Raw genomic sequence first — 18716 nt, 5'->3', positions numbered from 1 at the left:
ATATTAAAACGTCAATTTCGCCCAAGGAACCTTGATTTCGATTTGAAAACCTGTAACGTAGTGCTGCAGTCGAGCAAAGAACCAATTTAGCTCTAACTCATGAGAACACACTTTGTCCCACGAAGAATCAACACATTTTTTATTCCCCCCCCCCCCCCCCCCCCTCCTTCTACCTCGGAACTAAAGCACAGTTCACGTTAAGGGGACGGATTTCAAGAACGTACTTGTCGGTGTCACTTATTTGAAAGTGGTTTGAGAGAGAATCGTTCAAGATTTATTTAATTCGATAAATTCGGACATGTCAGCTCCGCAGGAATGTTGTCTTTGCGTCAGTTTTATTGCACGTGGAGGAAAAATAGGTTTGAAACCAAGAAGCTAAGGCCGACATGTTTAGGGTGTTTGTGGTCGTTAAACTGTCACACAGGTCCAGATGTAGTTTTACAACAGATTAAACAGAAAGGAGCCCGCAATAACAAGGTAATTAGACCTGAATTATTATTCCCTTTATTTTTTTTTTCATTGGTTGTGAACGTATTAGACTTTGGGCTTTGTTATCGGACTCCTCTCATTTTACTTGCATCGTATTGCTAAGACTAAATATAAATCGTATATATTGTTTTTCTAAGATGAAGTTTAGTAAAGTGAATATAAGCTCGACAAAAAAGTCTTAGATCGGGTTAGTGTATGTATTTCTCAACAGACTGGATTATATTCACTACATTTAGCTATTTCAATTCTACAATCCCAGCCTGTATATTCAGTAATTCCTATCAGGAGTGCTTTTACACTTAATATCCACCAGGGATAGCTGGTGTACAAGACACTAGACAGCTTTTTACATCCTGAGTCAAGCTAGTGGAAGGGGAAATTAATCTCGAATTGGATCAGTTTTATAATGTAAACTGTTAAGGTGACAATTAGATGACTAAGACTAGATGGCCCTGCAGTGCAGAACATGATTATTTTCATTTTGCCATTGAGCTGCAACTTTTTTTTAAAGAGGGGGAACAGCAGAATATGTGAATAAGTGAAGGCTGCGTTCAAATGTGATGAATTATGATGACATAGGAAAAAAAGAAAAAAACAACAATGAAAATTCACCACAAATAAAAAAGCAAACATTTCGAACTAAAACAAAATTACACAGAAACTCCAGAGCATCTTCAGAAAACGACAACAAAAGATAAAGAAAAACAGCGTTTCAGAAAACATTGAAGGAGAGAGCGCAAATTGTTTCTTGAAATGTTGTTGCGTTTTGTGAAATCGAGTCTTTGTCGTCGCTCTGTTTTCTGAAATTTAGCTGTGGTGATTGTGTTTTTGGTTTAGTTGTTGCATTTTTCCCTAAAGTTAAGCTTAATGTACATGTTTTATAACAGATAAGACAAACGCAGAAAAAAGAAAGACTCTCGTGCCCAGCAGTCCTCAGTCACTTTGACCAGCAGTACAGTGAGGAGCTCGGAGACTTGTGGGCATCTGCAAGGTAAATTTTGTCTGAAAGAGTTGCTGCAGGCTACACATCGTCAGTAGTGTTATCGATCCTTCACTTGGGTTGCTTTTGTCGTGCAGAGAAGTGCTCCTGGACCCTCGGTCTTGGCAGTATGGGGTCATGCTCAACCGCTTCAGCGTTGTGACAGACATCACACAGATTCTTCAGTCCCAGGGCTTTTCAACATTGCTGCCACAAACACGCGTCTCGGCAAGGCTTTTTGATAGTCCCTCTATGGTGACTTACTCTAAATACCAAGAAGGAGAAGACACATTGCCGACTCACTGCATCTCTAAGTATCCTCCTGAAGACTTTGATCTCCAGCCTGACATCACCTCTGATGCACTCAGAGAGGACCTTCAGTCAGAGCCCTCTTTCCGTTTGACCGCTTCTTCATTGCAATGTTACATTCACCCAAGTCCACTGCGATTTCCCTCCCAGGCTCACAGGCCCGGACAGCTGAAGCAGTACTACCTCCTGAACGCTGCCTCCCTGCTTCCAGTGCTGGCTTTGCATGTCAGAGACGGGGACAAAGTTTTGGATCTTTGCTCTGCTCCTGGGGGCAAAGCTGTGGCCATAATGCAGAGTGCAACTCCGGGTAAATATATCCTTTTAAGATGACTTTTTGAAATGAATTCATATTATTTAAAAAGGTACTCCTTTGTGAAAATAGTAACATTTTTAGCAGAAGTCGGTAATGGTGACAAGATGAAAGAAAGAAAGCTAATGTCACACCACCTGTAACAATGCAAAAAAACGTACGACGACACAAGTTGTACCTTTGCAGTGAAATGTCAGATACTGGCATTTTCTGTTTGCAATACTCAATTCTAAAGTGTCAGTTTTGCTCATATAGTGCAGTGAATATCAAGGGTTATGCTTCGTTAGATCAAAGTCCCCCCAGAAATAATACACTGGTAAAATGATATTTTGAATCAAATGACTTATTCTCCATGTAAGAGATATTTTGACAAGAGCCTTTCACTTAAAAACATCCTGCCAAAACAAGTTATGTTTTACCTTTAAAAACGATGCAGCTGACATTTAAAACATTCTTTGGACTCTTTATGGCTTCGCTTAATTTAAATGAACATTTTCATCTGCCACAAACAACCTTTTTTTTTCTATCCTACTAACTGCTAGTAATCAGTAATTCTATCCTGTGTTATGTTCTAGAGCTCCTCTGCTGTAATGAACCAGATCCTCACAGACGGGACTGGCTGACCAAAACCCTTGAGTCTTTTCTGCCTCACTTAATAAACAGCAGAGTGGTCGTGTCTGCACGGGATGGACGGTCTCTCGGACAGAGTGAAGCTGGTTTTTATGACAAGGTGGGCAAAGAACTCCTGCCAGGTCTATTGAATTTCATCTCAGTGTCCCACAAATTAATGCGATATACTTTTATTTTCAAAGGCCATGGTTACGAATGAATGAGAACAGCAAGCCTTTGAACAGAAGCTAATAAAGTCCTCAGAAAAGAGAAGTGTTTATTCAAAATAGGAGCCGGGAAGAGGCAGACTAATGGTCGGGAGGAATCAAAGCAACTGTGATTGTCAAAAATGTCGACAACAGCACAGAATGAAAAGGCCTTCTGAACCAAATGAACAAAGACTAAAAGGTTGAAACTGACTGGACAGAAGCTGTAGTCTGGCACTGATATGGACTCAAGGACAGAATTGCGGGCGGTTTGTAAATTGAGGTGTAAAAGTTTTAGAAGCTGTTGTCTTCTTTTAAATGTACTGTGCAAGGCAGGTATTCTTTTTGGAGGAGTACTTTTTCCACCACAGCTGACCATACTCTGTAGTCATCCAGGTTCTTTCTTTTCATCTGCTGTCTGTAACCATAATATCTATTTGAATATTAACTTTCACAGTTCTTTTTCTTGCATTTAACATTATTTAACTCAGTTACTGGCGCTCTAAGCTACTCAGATTTCTTTCTGTCACAGGTTTTGGTCGATGCTCCGTGTTCTAATGACAGGAGCTGGCTGTATTCCAGTAACAGCCAGCAGGGGGAACAGAGACTTAAAGGCAGATCCAGGCTGCCTGTGGTACAGGCTCAGCTGCTTAGGTAAGTCCAATCACAGAGATAGAAAATTCCTGCTATGTGCTAGCATGTGGTTGGAAAAAAAAATCCCTTCAGTTTATTTATGTAGCACAAAACAAAAGTACCAAAACGAAAGTCACCTCAAGGTCCTTAAAAGAGGAAGTGAACAAGTTCTATAGAAGTCCAAGTTCAGTTCAGTTATTGTCCAGTTAAATCCAGTTGAATGCAATCCAGGTAAATATAATTCAAACTACTCCATTTCATTGAAATGTATAAAATTATGCCAGTTGACAAAAAGTAACAAGGCTAGGAAAACCAACGGTTCGCATCAAATCTTCACTTTTATTCAGTCCCCTGTACTGAGCATGCACTGAGGGATGGATGGCAGTGGAAAGGAAAAAAAAGTTAATGACAACAATAATGTCTGAAGAGTAAAGACACCACTATATCACGAGAGGTCCCCTAGTTGTACTCTCACAAAGTAAACCATTTCAACATCTTTACAGCTCCTCTGCTGCTTTGGAGCAGCTAAAAACAGAAGTTAAATGAAAGCTGTATTAAATGTCTTTTAAGTAATTTTATTATGAAACACAGTGCTTGTTTACTATTTGCAGGGCTGCACTATCTGCAGTGCGTCCTGGAGGTGTTGTGGTCTATTCAACCTGCACGCTGTCGAGCTTTGAGAACCACGCTGTGGTTGAGACCGTGCTGAATGACTTTCCGGAGGCTGAGCCTGAAGACCTGTGGGAGGAGATTGCCATTCCTTTATCAAAGTACTTTGAATTTAGCTCTCACCCTGGTTATGAACAACTACATCACGAGGCATCCCTGCAGCCAGGTGCCACTTATCACCATAGACTTGGCATTCTCGTGGTTCCTCAGCCTGGCAAGACCTGGGGACCCATGTTTTTTTCTCGACTTAGAAGAAGGGAATAGGATGTATTTTCTTGTGCAGAGAAGATTTGCGAAGTGAAGTTAAATGGAAGTTACACACGACCTCGACACAAAGTAATTTATTTAAAATTTGGAGCTACAATCTAACACGCAGTCTGCGCAATATCCCAAGGGCGACAGCAAAGGCAGCTGTCGCCTAGATATGCAAATGTAAACATGTCTACACATACAGATTCCAGAAAATCACATACAGAGTTTTAACACAGCAACACATCTGATGGACGGTAAGTTTTTTTTGGTGTTTATAGCTGCTGGTTTCTTTGTGTGTGTGTGTGGGGGGGGGGGGTTGTGTGAGATTTTACATTTAAAAAGGAAATGAAAATGAAAATAGAAAATTGCTTATATTATTCATACTTACCCATAATCTGTAGCAGAAACATCATTCAGACATCTCGTGTCTGCTTACTATCTGCTTTTTCTCTCATAATAGTAAATAACAGTGTAAATAGAAGGTGACAGTATGAAATAGGCTGTTTGTTGTGATAGATATCACCCAGATCATCAGGTCCTCTTAGCTTTATGGATCTTCATATGCAGCTTTGGGTCATTGTTAGCTGCCCAACTGAAAAACTCTGCTGTTTTGGAAGCAGAAGAGCCCCGAAACATATCTAATGGGCTGTGAATATTGGACGTATTCATTGAAGGGGCAAGAAATAAAACTCCAGATTTAATCCCGGTGCCCCTTTAATAAGTGATGATGTGATAATATTCTTTTGTTTGTCCCCAAGATTGTTGAAAATCAATTTCTAAAAGTTTTACAGTTTTCTTTGACATTTCTCAACCCACCCTCTTTATTTATTGTATATTATTTGGAAGCGATTTAAAGTGGAAAATACATAACCCCAGGAACACACTTGCAAACGGCAGATATTAAAAACACTTATTACCCTGCAAGAGGAAAGATAATTGGCTCTTCTGTATAAGTCTGAACTGCTGCTGACGCTTTCTTGGCAACAACAGTTGGAGGAGAAAGTCATTGCAGGTTTGTGTTTTTTTAAATAAGGAATCCGCACCATCTCAACATTTCTCAGCCACAGATTCATATATATCGTGTCACAGCGAACCGCACAAGGTGTCAAAAATGAGATGTATGGAAAAACAGAGGATGTAGAGATGGCAGAGACGAGCATCAGCTGGGATTTCAACATCAGCTCCTGGGGATTCTGGCCTTTTTCAGCCAGATGAAATATGATTACTATGTCAGTATCTCTCAAAACTCAAATGTATTTAATTATGCTGATAAAATGTTTAGTTTCGGGTGAGTGAGAGATAAATTGATCAATAAGATTGATCGAAGTTAAAAGCCAAAGCCAATTTGCTCTGGCAGATTGATATAATTTCATTGCATATAACTTTTCCCACACATTAATTTATTATATAAGCTTTGTGCTGTAACCAGAAGGCTTCTACCACAACATAATGAAGATTGAGCCTTCTTTACAGTACTTCAGACTCTAGAGGATTATGTAGTTGTTTTTTTTAACAATAAATAGTTCAGTGAAGTAAAGTCACACATCAGTGCTTTTGAGTCAGATCACATCTTCACATTTGAAAACATTTTCTCTGCATTGAAGTGGTGGCCAAAACAACGCCCACTGAGGAACATGGTTTCAACTCAAATTGTATCTTACTGAAAAAATGTCAAATATAGACGTGTATAAGCTGTGTGAAGGCAACAAAAAGCTCCCTGTAAATAGTAATGGGAGCTGTCGCGTACATTCAAGTAAAATTAGGAATTGCTCCTAAGCTCGTGTGCAAGCAGCGACCAGCTGTGGAGTCCAAATCAAGCCTCCCAGTCCTTTGGTAATAGCAGTTACTTGTTAATTTGTCTAGAAGTCTATAAAGTTGCAAGGACAGATTTGAACTTAAATCTTTCCTTTTTTGGGTGTGATGTTTTAAGATGCAAACTAATAGTGGTCGTAACTTGAAGTAGGGGTCAGTCACTAGCTTCAACTCTTGCGGGCTCCAGATTGAACCTCTTGAGTTTTGGTGTCTAAACCTAACCAAACCTAACAAAAACATGGGCCTGAAACCACAGTGGCCGGATGCACATAGATGCAGTTTATGTCTATATTAAAGTAAATGGACTGCATTTATATTGCACTTTTCTAGTATTGTTGAGTGGGATTGAGTGTCTCGCCCAAGGACACTTCGACATGCACTGGGTGAGTCAGGGATCAAACCACCAACCCTCCGTCTGACTGGCAGCCAAACACTCTCCCTCCTGGGCTACAGCAGCCTCTACAATCCATGCCAGCCACCAAAGAGCATTTAAGATACGATATATATATCTGTCTGTTAATGCAATGTCATTCAGACGTGGATCATTTATGTTTCAGTGTTCCTCACTCTTCATTCAGAGGTGTGAAAGTGGTGGAAAAAGCCATGGTGTGTGCACAATATTTACCAGTCATGAGATTGGAGAGTACACGTGGTGAGGTATATCGCTAAAGCTCTCAAAGAGTAACAGTTTTCTCAAAACATGTTACATGTCATAACAATTCATAGCAGCGTGAAAATTGTTCGGCGGTGGTGTGAAACATGGCGTTGCTTTCTGCGATAAGGGATGGATGAAAGGATCAGTTTTTCTTCACGTTTAAGCTTGTTGAACAGTCGGTGGTTTACTTGGGAGAATTTAACTGCACTGCAGTCACAGCGCAGATGCTATCAGCTTGAGAAAAAAAATCGTTGTCAAACATTAGCTCATCCTCATAGATAAAACCACAGAGTTGGAATCAGATTATGTCAGATTCCTTTGGACAGCCAATCATATGTTAAATTGCCATCGTTGCTGCTTGTCTGTCCGTTATCGCAGTTGCTGTAGTCCGCATGCTATGTAGGGGTTATTAGGCCAGACTTAGTCAGATTGCTTAAACAAAATGTGACTGAAAAGAATCGCTGTGCTCATTTAGACAGGACACCTACATATTCAGTTGTCATTAGATCAATGGAAAGCGGTGCACGTTTGTTTTTTACATTACTACTAAATATTGTGTGAACACCCATGGCTTACAGATGGCCAGTGTTTTCTAGTTAATATTTCAGAAAGTGCCACGGCACGATTGGACATGTTTTCTGACTCAACGAGGAGCAAAAGTTCCTGTCTGAAACACGACTTTGATAACCAGACAGGGCATCAATGATATAATTAGCCGACAGATGCTCTCTTTGTGCCTGCAGTTCCTTTCCTGCATTGTATAGTCTCACCGCGAGTAATCTTACATCTGTCGTGTTCTTTATCACACCGTGCCTCCTTTTGGTGTGATTGAGATGGCTGTATCATTTCTCGCAGTGGCTCATTACCTTGGAGGACTGTTCTTGTGTCATGCTTGAGCAAAGATTAGATGCTGTTTCATCGCAGTGCCGCAGCTTTTCATCATGCTGTGATCCCTCTGATCAGAAGCGTCGGTGTACTGAAAGTAAATAAAGGCAGTAATGCTGAAGAATTCATATATATTTTTACCTTTCGAGCACATCGGCCTGGCAAAATATGCCGTTGCAATGACAGTTATGTGTGGAAGTCCTTGTCTTCATCCCAGATTGAGTGGGTTGGTTTTTCAGAGCAACCCCATGAGACACTGTCGAAGATATGATTACAGAAATAGGAATACTGCAAGAGCCTTGTGCCCATTCCATCTAACTACCGTGTTTGACCATTTAGACACAAGCACTATTTTTGTTGACTGTCCTACTTCTACTCTACTTTTGTACGTCTTTGAAAAATACCACCAGTCTGATATAAGCGCATCATTACACCAAAACCAAACAGCAACCCAACTTGAAAGCGGTGAGATGAAGTGGAGCTTCATTGGGGTTAACTATATTGCTGACCTTTGAGTGAACTCTGGTTTGTTGATGTTCTCCATATTGCAGTGCTTCCTCTAGGGGAGAATCTCTAAGCAGCTTTTCCTCCACTTCAAAGGGAGCGAATGTAGGCCTGCTTTGCATAATCAGGTGGAGAACAGCTTTTTGCCATAGAGGCAGGAATTAATTTGTGGCACCGCCAGATGTAATCAAACCCCGGTCATTGACAATAAGGGAAGAGGAGGAGGGGAAATTAGAAGAAGAACTGTAAAACAGTGCATAGAATGAGAAAAACTGTGGAGCACTGATAGTCCTAAATGCCAGTGGGCTCTATAGCAAAGCAGACTAATCTGCCCTGAGCTAGGATGGCATTTTTCATTCTGCTAATGCTCAGCTCTGTCCCTCTCTATTTGGACATGCTGACATGAAGTTACTCTATGCTTCTCTTAACCATTTTACGTATTTCATCATCTCGGTTGTGTAAAAATTGATGGCAACTCATTGTGAAAAAAAGGATATGAAATTTAAGGAACTACATGCCAATCAAAATGAAAGCTGCTCGGCAGTGTGTGTAGGCTTCAAAGCTGCGCCCACAGCCTGTAAAGATGCTTTATGGAAGATGTTTTACGGTTCAGTTTTAACGCTGTCATTAACTCTGTTTTAGCAGCAAGGAGTTGTTTGTCAGCAAACCTTTCCGGTGTGCTCAAGTACTGTAGGCGAGGAGGTTTGTAACTAGGCTGTGTAGAATGTGTAAATGTGTTTGTACATTTCACTTTTCTGACCATTACAATAAGAATTATATACAGGTACTTTAAAAAGTCAATTCTAAAGTATTACAGTTAGGATACAATAAGATTTCATCATGTCTTTACTGGGTTTTAAAATTAGGCGAATACAACCTCAGATGAGCAGCGACTCATGGCATATTACACTGTGTTGTTATTCAGTGAACAAAATCTAAGCCAACATACAGAATCTGTGTGTGGAAAAACTAACTATCCTTTAGTGCTTCCATAAGAATTAAGAAGGGTAGTCGTAGTCTGGTGCTCAAATGCCATTGACTTCATTCATTCATTCATTCATTCATTCATTCATTCACTAACAATTTGCTTGTTTGGAGCTTTCAGGCCTGTGTGAACACGGTGCCAAGGAGAAAAGACATTAGCAGGGATCTTGGAGAAGCAATTGTTTCTGCCCATTAAACCAGGAAGAATTGTTTTCAAACAATGATGCCAGTGATCCCAAGCACACCAACAACATGGCTAAAAAAGAATTCAAGGTGCTGCAATGGTCTGGTCAAAGTCCAGACCTCCAGCCAGTTGACATATATAGTACCTGTAGAGAACTTTGCAAAATCAAAATGCCAGAAAACAGTTCACCTAAGCAAGGTTGTAATTTGTAATGGACAATTGGCCAAAATTCTTTGCACAACAATGTGAGAGATAATAATCTTATAGAAAACAACATCTTTAAAGTTTTCTTCTAAAATGTGGTTCTGGTGGCTGTTAAATCATCAGGTATAGTTCATTTTTCAAGCACTACTTCTGTGTTTTGGCTTAGATTTTGTTTAATAAATAATAAGATGGTGTAATGTGTCATGTCTTATTCATCTGAGGTCGATTATAAGACATGGGAAGGGCCAGATGTTTTTTCAAATGATGTCCCTATTTGTAAAGAAACCTTAGAACTAAAGGATGGAGGGCTTTCTTTTCATATATATATATATATATATATACTGTGATAATATTGACATAGAGAAACATATTCATTGTTTGTGCAGTTAAAATCCAATTCGATCCTAAACACAGTGACAGTGCTGCCAGACTAATATTTTACTGCCTGTACAAAAGGTTTAACTTGAAGCTTTTAACATCGAATGATGTGGACAGCTAACAAGTGGGTCTATAGATTTTGTGCCTTTTGGGGGTATCCTTCACTCATTTCAAACATCATTTATCAATATTCCATCAGTGGAAGGGAGAGTAGGATTGCTGCTCTTGATGGATTGTTGCACCACGAAGGGCTTGAGGGAAAGGCATCAGAGAAGAATTAATACTGATTGTACATGTTTTTACATGCAGATGAAGAAAATATTAATTTGGCTTTTGCCTAAGACCCGTGTGCAATATGATAGAGCATAGGGACACGCACGCACTCAGATATTAAGACTTCATCGTCGACATCATGTGAAATTATGTTTTTGCATACATCAAACGGACAATAAAACTTTAGGACTTATTTTTGAAGACTAGCTGGATACAGAGCAAAAGTCCTTTTGTGCGTTTTATGACCTTGGAGATACAGCACATGGGGTATCATCAATGTCAACAGACAGGTAACGCCAGAGGAAAATCAATGGCCCAGAATAAGTAGCGTAACTGAAAGGCCTTCAAGATAAAAGAAAGGAACGGAAATTTCCATTCTTTTATCTGCCGTTTGTCTGTCATACACACGGACACAAAATAACACAATTGTAACAAGAAGGAAGATTGTTTTGGTGTTTTTGCTTCAATATTCAGAAACAAAAGTGGGGATCCAGCTTGATTTCAGTGATTTTCAGCCCAATACCGAGAGCTTAACTCAAGTGATGGGTGTCCTAGAAGATGGTTTGTCTACCATTTGGACTCCACAATGATTATTCTGAGGGGAAAAGGAGAAAATAAAGAGCACATCGAGACTGACAGCAGCGTGGCCCCTGATAAACTATGGCAATAAGAGACGTGTGTTTGCTGGTCAGTCTTTCTGTAGACCTCTGCAGCTGCAAGAAAAGAGACATCCATATCAGCTGCACCAGAAGACAAAGCACAGGCTTAACAGAGTGGAGACAGGACAGATTACCTTGGCCCAGACACTCATTCATCCTTTGAAGAAAAGACAGAATTGATCTGAAGATAAAAAAAAAACTAAAGCCCTGGACAGTACTGCAGGAAAAAGCGATTTTTGAGGAAACCATCTGCTCCTCTCAGCCTTAAGTACTTATCATCCCTCCACAAATTAAATCCAAATTGGAGAAGCTGATCAGTAAAACCAGACATAAATTAATGCCATTTTAACATCCCTGACTGGTTAAACAGTGGTTTACAATCTATTACATAACCCTTCTGTCTGGCTACAGTAACAACATCGAGAGCAGCATCAAGAAAAAAGCTAAAACGTGATCCTGCATAAAAATATGTTTAAAAGAGTATGGTTCAGCTTATCCATATCTCATAAACTGTCACAACTAGCCACAGATAGTCCTGCAAATACCTGCAAAAATCCAGTTGGTAAATATAAATTAATTTATCATATCTTGTGGGGAAAAAATAATGAATTTTACTTATTTTCTACAAAACTATATTAAGGTGAGTGTATTATTCCCATAAATTATATGCCAGGGTAGAATCCTCCTCTGATAGCCTGAAGTGTGGCACACATGGGCTTAAATTCCAATTTGGGGGAAAAGTTATGTTGTGTTGTGATAAGTTATGTTATCCAAACTGCTGTAAAAGTTGTCCGAGGAGGTTTTTCTTTTTTTTAAAGTATGTAATGTTCTTGTAATGCGGATTATGCCTGAATTGATATCGCCCACTTTATTCTATTGTCAGACAGTTGTCGATCTTTTGTTGAAAATCATGAAGCCGTTGAAGAAATGCACAAATCTGCTCTTCCTTAAATAGACTTTTGTTGCAGTAAAAGTCCAGATTACAAGTGCATAAAAGATGGACTATATCCAGTCTTTAATTAATCAATCTGTGCCTGGATTCCTGAAAGTTCAGCTTCAGGGAACTTAATTCTTCATGGTCATTTTAATGTCATCTTAGAAACTTTTATTCATCCCTGTCCCTCTCATAATAATCAGCTCTGCCACTGCTGTTCAGGTGTTATTATCAAAATGAACACATGCAGTGAAGGCCTGGGTTAACACTAATTTTGCTGCCTGGATGGATCCCTGCAACAGTTAGACCTGGAGGAAAAAAATCCAGTAAAGGTGCCCTAAGATAGAACCGTCTTGTCTCACTTTTACTTCTCCTCTGTTATACTTTGCTGAAGCGGACATACTCCGGGGAAAAGGGAGAGCCTGAAGAAAAGATTCTTAACCCGAAGGACAAAAAGGGGAATGGAAGTCAGAGGGGAGTAGAGTGAAGGGCCTCGTTAAAACCAATAGATTTCATACCAGTATCTTTAATATACATCTTATTAGGGGATCTTAATCAAAAGATCAAATGGGTTACATTTCCTCAATTTAGGAGTATATTCACAAAGTGGTTTGAGGTATAATGGAGCCTCATGAAGCTTACTCAGACTGGATATTCAATAGCCTATTCATCACATTTTATGTCAGCACTTGAGGACTCAGAGATTATATATTTATTATTCATATTCAAAAAGTGTTGCAGCCATCTCTCACACTTCAGTTTTTTAACACTTGTTTCAATTTCGTGGGCGGTTAGACTTTGTAATCCACCACTATAAGGAACTGAATGTACTACTGTTTAAATTGTCTGTGATCCCTCACAGGTTCTTCTTTTACAAAAAGATTGTTTGGGCAGTTTGATTCACCTCTAATGTTTTGTTTGCATGACTAAATTACAGTTCAGTCTTTACTTGATGTCTTGGCAAATTTAGGACATTAATAGTAGTTTAATAGATATTGTTACTAAGATGTATATTTTTGTAAATCAAATTACTACAAAATCCGTAATATGAGAAGTTTTTTTCTTTAGCTGCAGTGCTGAATGGTGGCAAGAGGGTACGCATTTAAGCCATAAGTAATGTAAAGGGTCAGTGGTTCCCAACAGCAAATTATTTCCCTTAATGTGTAAGTACAATCTTGCTCCAGACTTACTGTAACACAAATATCATTCAGATTCTCCTAGTTGTGGAAAAAAACTCGGTCTGGATTAGCCATGACCCTATGGTTAACCAGCCAATGTAGGGCTAACATATCTTCCACAAAAACTGTGAAAACAAAAGCTGCTAATTCGAAGTGAGTGCTGCACCTCTTTCTGAGGAAAACATGTTCAATGCAGTCCTGGGAGCAATTAGTATGACTTAGGAGTCAGTGTGCTGACCTGGCAAATTCAACGCCTGCTTTGTTTCAAGGATTTCACAAGACAGAAGGTGACACAGAGGCCAATGCAGCATGTAAATTGTAGTCAACAATATGGCAGATGGCAGAAGGGAAACATCTTCTATTTATTCTCCCCGTCAGTTTTTTTCTTTACCTACCTTCCTGTCCCTTCTGTGTTTCTGTGCTTTCAGAACTTGCTATTCTCTCGGTCTCCTTGTCACTGGATGACTTTTTACTCTCCCCTTCTCTGCGTCTGTGTATCTGGCTGCTCCTCCACCCCCCACTTCTCTCAGAGTCAGCCTTTGATCTTCCCTGTCCCGGCACACAGGTAGACAGTGATGCTGCATGGCTTTTCTCTGCCTATTAATGTCTTAACTCTTGCCCTGCCTTTTGCAGGAGCTCTACTGAGACATCATTGCCCCACAACATACTGTCTAATGACAGGTGTGGACACCTTTAATCACACACAGACTGTATGCACATGTGTGGGTGTGTGGAGTGGTGTATGTGTGAAAAATTAATTAAGGGGACAGGTCAGAAATAAGTTTGGGGATACCTGTAATATTTGTAACATTCTTATCAATGACAAACACACCCAATCAAACGATTTTCTGCTTGCTTCCATAGATAATCAATACATATTGGCTGGCTCCTATCTAAAGATAAGACACACAAATCTATAAAAATATAATGACACTGATGAATAATTTTGGGATAGAGACTGTCTGAAGATTGAATTAACTCATACGTATCAGGCTAAATATTTCATTTGAACTGCATCATTGCATCCTTCAGTGGTGACAGATTTTGAATCATTGCTCCAGGAAATTGGGAGAAAACAAATTTCTCTGTGGCAATAAAGTAAACAGGTAAATTAAGATGAATATCCATCATGGTGGGTGCCAAGATTGTTTTCCCCACTATTACACACAGAAGAAATGTTTCAGAGCTGAAGATTTCCTGAAACAGCTATGAAAAATGTTTACAAAATACAATAAACAATAAACAGTCAGATACGTACTCTTCGTGATTCAGTAGCATCAAGGGACACCTTGGTTGGACACCAGTTTTGTGAACTCCTGCTCCTTCATTAAAAGCTTGTGGATAAAACATCTCTTGCTCCTGCGTCCTCCATTCTCTGGGCCTGACACACACAGGCCATACTTGTTCAGTCTGGTTCTCATTTTGCCTAATTGTGTCATGATCTTCAACGGTTAACATGCTTACTGAGGCTGGTAAAGCCTGACAATAAAGTTCTGGGGTTTTGCGTTTCTCTGAGCATCACACAGTCTGACACTGGTAGGAACTTGCTGGGACTTCCAGTCCCAACTGTCTTGAATGTTTTTTTGCACTTGGCCTTATGACTCTTTCTTGATTGATGGTTAGCAACAGTTGTTTCTTTAAATGGGGAAGTTCGGTTCGGAACCAAACATCCCCTTTAAGATCATTGCTGATGTTTTTCTTCCTTTGCAACCAGAAAATTGCCTAAGACTATAGCCCAAAGTGCTGAACAGTCTCAAAACAAAGAACCTAAAATGAAATGGAATAAGTGAACAATAACGGAGTAAAAAGAGGAAAAGGTTCGAATAAATGTCAACCTCAACTGTGTTTGAAAGTAAATGCAAGGAAATGGGTCTTAAGTAGGGACTCACACTTTCTGATGAATTGTATGTTAGATTAGCAGCATCTGCCTACTTCTTACCCTCTTAAATACTATGGAAGGCAGTAAGGGTGTAGTTAGATTTTACACATTCCTTTGTATTTTGGCATAGCTTTTGGTTCATAAATAATGACACAGAGTAATATGTCATGTGTTGTTGTATTTAATTGATCTAAAGACCTGGTAAGGACCAGACAACTTTTTAATTATGTTTTTATGCTATTTTTTATTATGTCCTAAGAATTTACGAAGGTGCACTTTCTTTTTCATGACTCTACGAAGAGTCAGAAACCAATAAAACTCATAACACAAAGTTAATGAAGATGCCGTCTAATCTTATCCTAACTCCCAAATCATGATTCAACTATCGCAAGAGGCTTACCTATTTTTAACAGTTATTAATCAACATATCCTCAGTGCACAGCAACTTTTATTATTCTAGCATCTCCCCAGGAATCACCAATTATTATTGCTTAACCTTCAAGATATTAAACAAATCAGCGCTGTTAGCTGTAAAGATTTTGTAAAGATTATTTCCAAATGTAGGTCTAAACTAACAAAATTCAAAGAAGACAAGCTTGCTTTCATCTGATCTAACCCTGAGCCAGGCTTATGTAACTCTTTCCCCCTCCTCTTCTCCGCTTCTCTCCTCTTCTCCCTCTTGCTCTCTCCTCATCTTTCTCTCTTTCCTGGAGTGATGGCTCAATTACCATTCCTCACGCTCAGGCTTCAAAAGAGAACAAAATGGAGCAGGATTTCTTGACCATGAAAAAAAAAGACAGAAAAAAAGACTTTAAATTTTTTACTCCCCTTCTCTGGCTGTCAAAGTTCCCTGAGCTCAGTAGTGAAAGTGAATTGAGATACGAGTATTTTTAAAAGATTTCTGAGGTGGAGTTGAGCTATGGATTGATTTAGTGAACTTAGGGCTTAACGACAGAGGAAAGCAAAAATGTTGCGACAACTTCAAGGGAATCATTTAGATCGCAACTTCTCCACCTTTTTAAAAAAACAAAAAAAAACAACATAAATAATGTAAAAGATCTAGGTTTGGCTTGAAATATACAGTCAACACATTTGCTTCCAACAATATGAAATGCTGGAAAGTCGTTTACATCAAGGTTTCTATTCATCTATTTTCTTGCTACAGATACTTCGGCTTCCCCTCATACCTTCATCTCCCCATTTCTGAAGCTCCTCTTTCTCTCCCCCGTTAATCCTCTCTTTTCCTAAGTGCTACAGCTCCCAGCCTTGAGCCTAAGGGATCCACACAACTTGATTGTGTTTTGATGTTCTTTTGAAACCTACAAGTGCACTCAGCACTCAAGACCCAAGCCATACATTTCCAGGCCATTCACCCAGAGGAAAAGAGATAGAGATGAGAAAAACCTATTTACGATTACCGTTGTCAACACATAAGGTAAACACTTGCAGTTTGGTAGAGACACACACATCTCAATACAAATATCTTTTTGGAATCAGTCGATTTTCATGTTCTATACTTTGATTTTCCGACTTCAAGTTTCTATGTAAACTTCTATTTGCACCACAGGTAGTAGATTTTCTAAATGTTACTGTTCCAGCTAATTGCTCACATTTTAACTTGTATTTTCTGTCTTTACTCAGTGACCTGACTGATCAAGTCATGATCAAACCATCTCTGTTGCCCAGATACTAATCTATTTTTGCTGACTAGAACATCATTCGATATTTCAAAGGCTGAGAATTCTGACCTTTGTTAGAGCTCAAACGAGACTGTGAACTGCTAATGTTGGAAAAAGCTGACTTTGACCAGGGACATCAACCTTTTATTTGCATTTGATTCAAATGCAGTTTTGGTGCCTAAGCATCATCTTGTCCAGGAGGAGCAGCACACAGGTCTTTTGAACTACTGAGGTGTGTAACACCATCTTTGTCATATGATAGTGGAGTTATTTGTAAATAATACTTGTCCGACATTCAGGTCAAATTTTTTCACTGCTATAGAATATTAATAATGGTAAACAAAAAGTTAGTTAGTTAAGCTATGAGAGTGTGCATCTCATGCATTTCCTTTTAGAAAATATGTATAGATCATTTCCAGACCCATTAAAAGTCTAGAATGGTGAGAAAGAATTTATTTAGATTGAATGTATGAATATGCATTCAGAAACTGCATTAAAAATGCAACAAGTTCTCAAACTGAAATCATCATCTATATCGTCTTTTCATACCCTTCAATATAGCTCATAATGACGTCCCACTACATTGAATACATTCTTTTTACAACATGGCCATCACCATCATAGAGGCCAGTGTGCTGGTTGCCATGGTTACATGTAAACATAAAATATTACAAGGAAACATTGTCACTTTCTAGCTGGACTTAGAAAATATAATTTGGTTAGTGATAGAGGACCACCAGAGTTAGAGATAAAAACTTTGTTTCAACAATGCAACTGTTTCGTCAAGGATACAATTTTTTTTTGCTGTTTTCCTGCATGAATAGATGCAACATGGGCACGTTTTGGGGATGAACACAATATTCACATATTATTTCAGTCAGGTCCCCATACACCGAACATAGTTTAAATCCCAAGTTACTTTTATTGAAACACTCATTTTTGTTCAAAGTTTATAGGTCCATGTCCATGTTTCTGTGTAATTGGACACAGAGATCTGTGGATTGTGGGAAATGTGGTCGAGACCTGCTAAAATGAACAGCATTAAAAGTCGAGTCATGAAATAGACTGAACCTGAATCACTTTTTAAATAAAAATGGTTTTAAACTTTGGAACTGGGGTAGACTATAAAGGATTTTCAAGTCAAGAGGCTTACTCCAAGTCCAAGTCAAGCTGCAAGTCTTACAGTTTCTTAGGATGAGTTAAATATCCTGAAATTTATGATTTTAAACAACTATGAACTCAAGCCAAGTCATACGATTCGAGTCCACTCCTCTTCTCTAAAGTAATAAGTGAGAACAAAAATACAGCAATGACCGTGAATTGTCCAATGACATGACTGCTCATAAGTTGTGAATATGGGAACCATTCCCATCATTAACCAATTCTCTCCCTCATGACAAAAAAAATAGGCGAGCCCAGCCAGGGACTGTTTTCTTATTCCCGCTCAATCCCATCGGATTTCTGACCATTAGCGCCTGCTCTACCACGGTCTGACTATTCCCACAATAATTTGTATTGATTTGTTTACATTCTTCCATCTTCCATTTAAAGCAATAAAAGTGTTTGCAGCAGAGAAAATTCTCAAGATGCAAGCCACACCTAACTTTGCTTGTACTGTTAAGTCCTGCTTTAATCTTCTTCTTAATTTGTTGGCTGCATCACTCTAGTTAAAACTAGCTAAGTACCACAGCGGGTGTCACACTGGGATATGCAGTTTATTTTTTGACTGCCCGCTTCTGCCAACAGTGATGTTAAAATCACCTGCTCCCGCGAGCTTTGCATCTCAAATGCATTCCTCTAAGACATAGCATTAGTCAGGCTGACGTTAGGCGGAGCTATGCTGGGAATTCTACTTAATGTCACCAAACTTTATAGAAAGAAAAGTAGGAAATACATTTATCCATTAGGCGTGTGTTATGTCACCTATGAGTCTTCCCGCCTCCAATAAGGCTAAATGTTGAAAAGATGGACTGAAACCTTCATATTTAGAACACACAAACACGGGTATGTTTTAAAAACTAAGCTAACTGCTTATACACAAAGTACGAGTGG

At 39.1% G+C, this 18716-nt stretch overlaps 1 protein-coding gene across 1 annotated transcript; it reads left to right on the top strand.

Moving 5' to 3' along the window:
- The first annotated feature begins 213 nt into the window (after nucleotides 1–213).
- Nucleotides 214–14610, top strand: nsun3 (NOP2/Sun RNA methyltransferase 3). The gene is made up of 6 exons (XM_075451781.1): nucleotides 214–477; nucleotides 1377–1480; nucleotides 1567–2084; nucleotides 2663–2817; nucleotides 3435–3556; nucleotides 4147–14610. Exons 1-6 carry the CDS (start codon nucleotides 316–318, stop codon nucleotides 4466–4468), a joined length of 1383 nt encoding a protein of 460 aa, XP_075307896.1. The 5' UTR covers nucleotides 214–315; the 3' UTR covers nucleotides 4469–14610.
- The last annotated feature ends 4106 nt before the right edge of the window (nucleotides 14611–18716 follow it).

The sequence above is a fragment of the Odontesthes bonariensis genome, chromosome 1 (assembly GCF_027942865.1).
Source record: "Odontesthes bonariensis isolate fOdoBon6 chromosome 1, fOdoBon6.hap1, whole genome shotgun sequence".
Lineage (NCBI taxonomy): Eukaryota > Metazoa > Chordata > Actinopteri > Atheriniformes > Atherinopsidae > Odontesthes > Odontesthes bonariensis.
This window is presented reverse-complemented; position numbering and strand designations above follow the sequence as displayed.

Bases quoted from the DNA above. Each gene is read 5' to 3' on its own strand.
- nsun3 (XM_075451781.1), top strand. From the start codon at position 316: ATGTTGTCTTTGCGTCAGTTTTATTGCACGTGGAGGAAAAATAGGTTT. The intron at 2,085-2,662 runs GTAAATATATCC...GTTATGTTCTAG, and splicing joins AATGCAGAGTGCAACTCCGG to AGCTCCTCTGCTGTAATGAA. The intron at 2,818-3,434 runs GTGGGCAAAGAA...TTTCTGTCACAG, and splicing joins AAGCTGGTTTTTATGACAAG to GTTTTGGTCGATGCTCCGTG.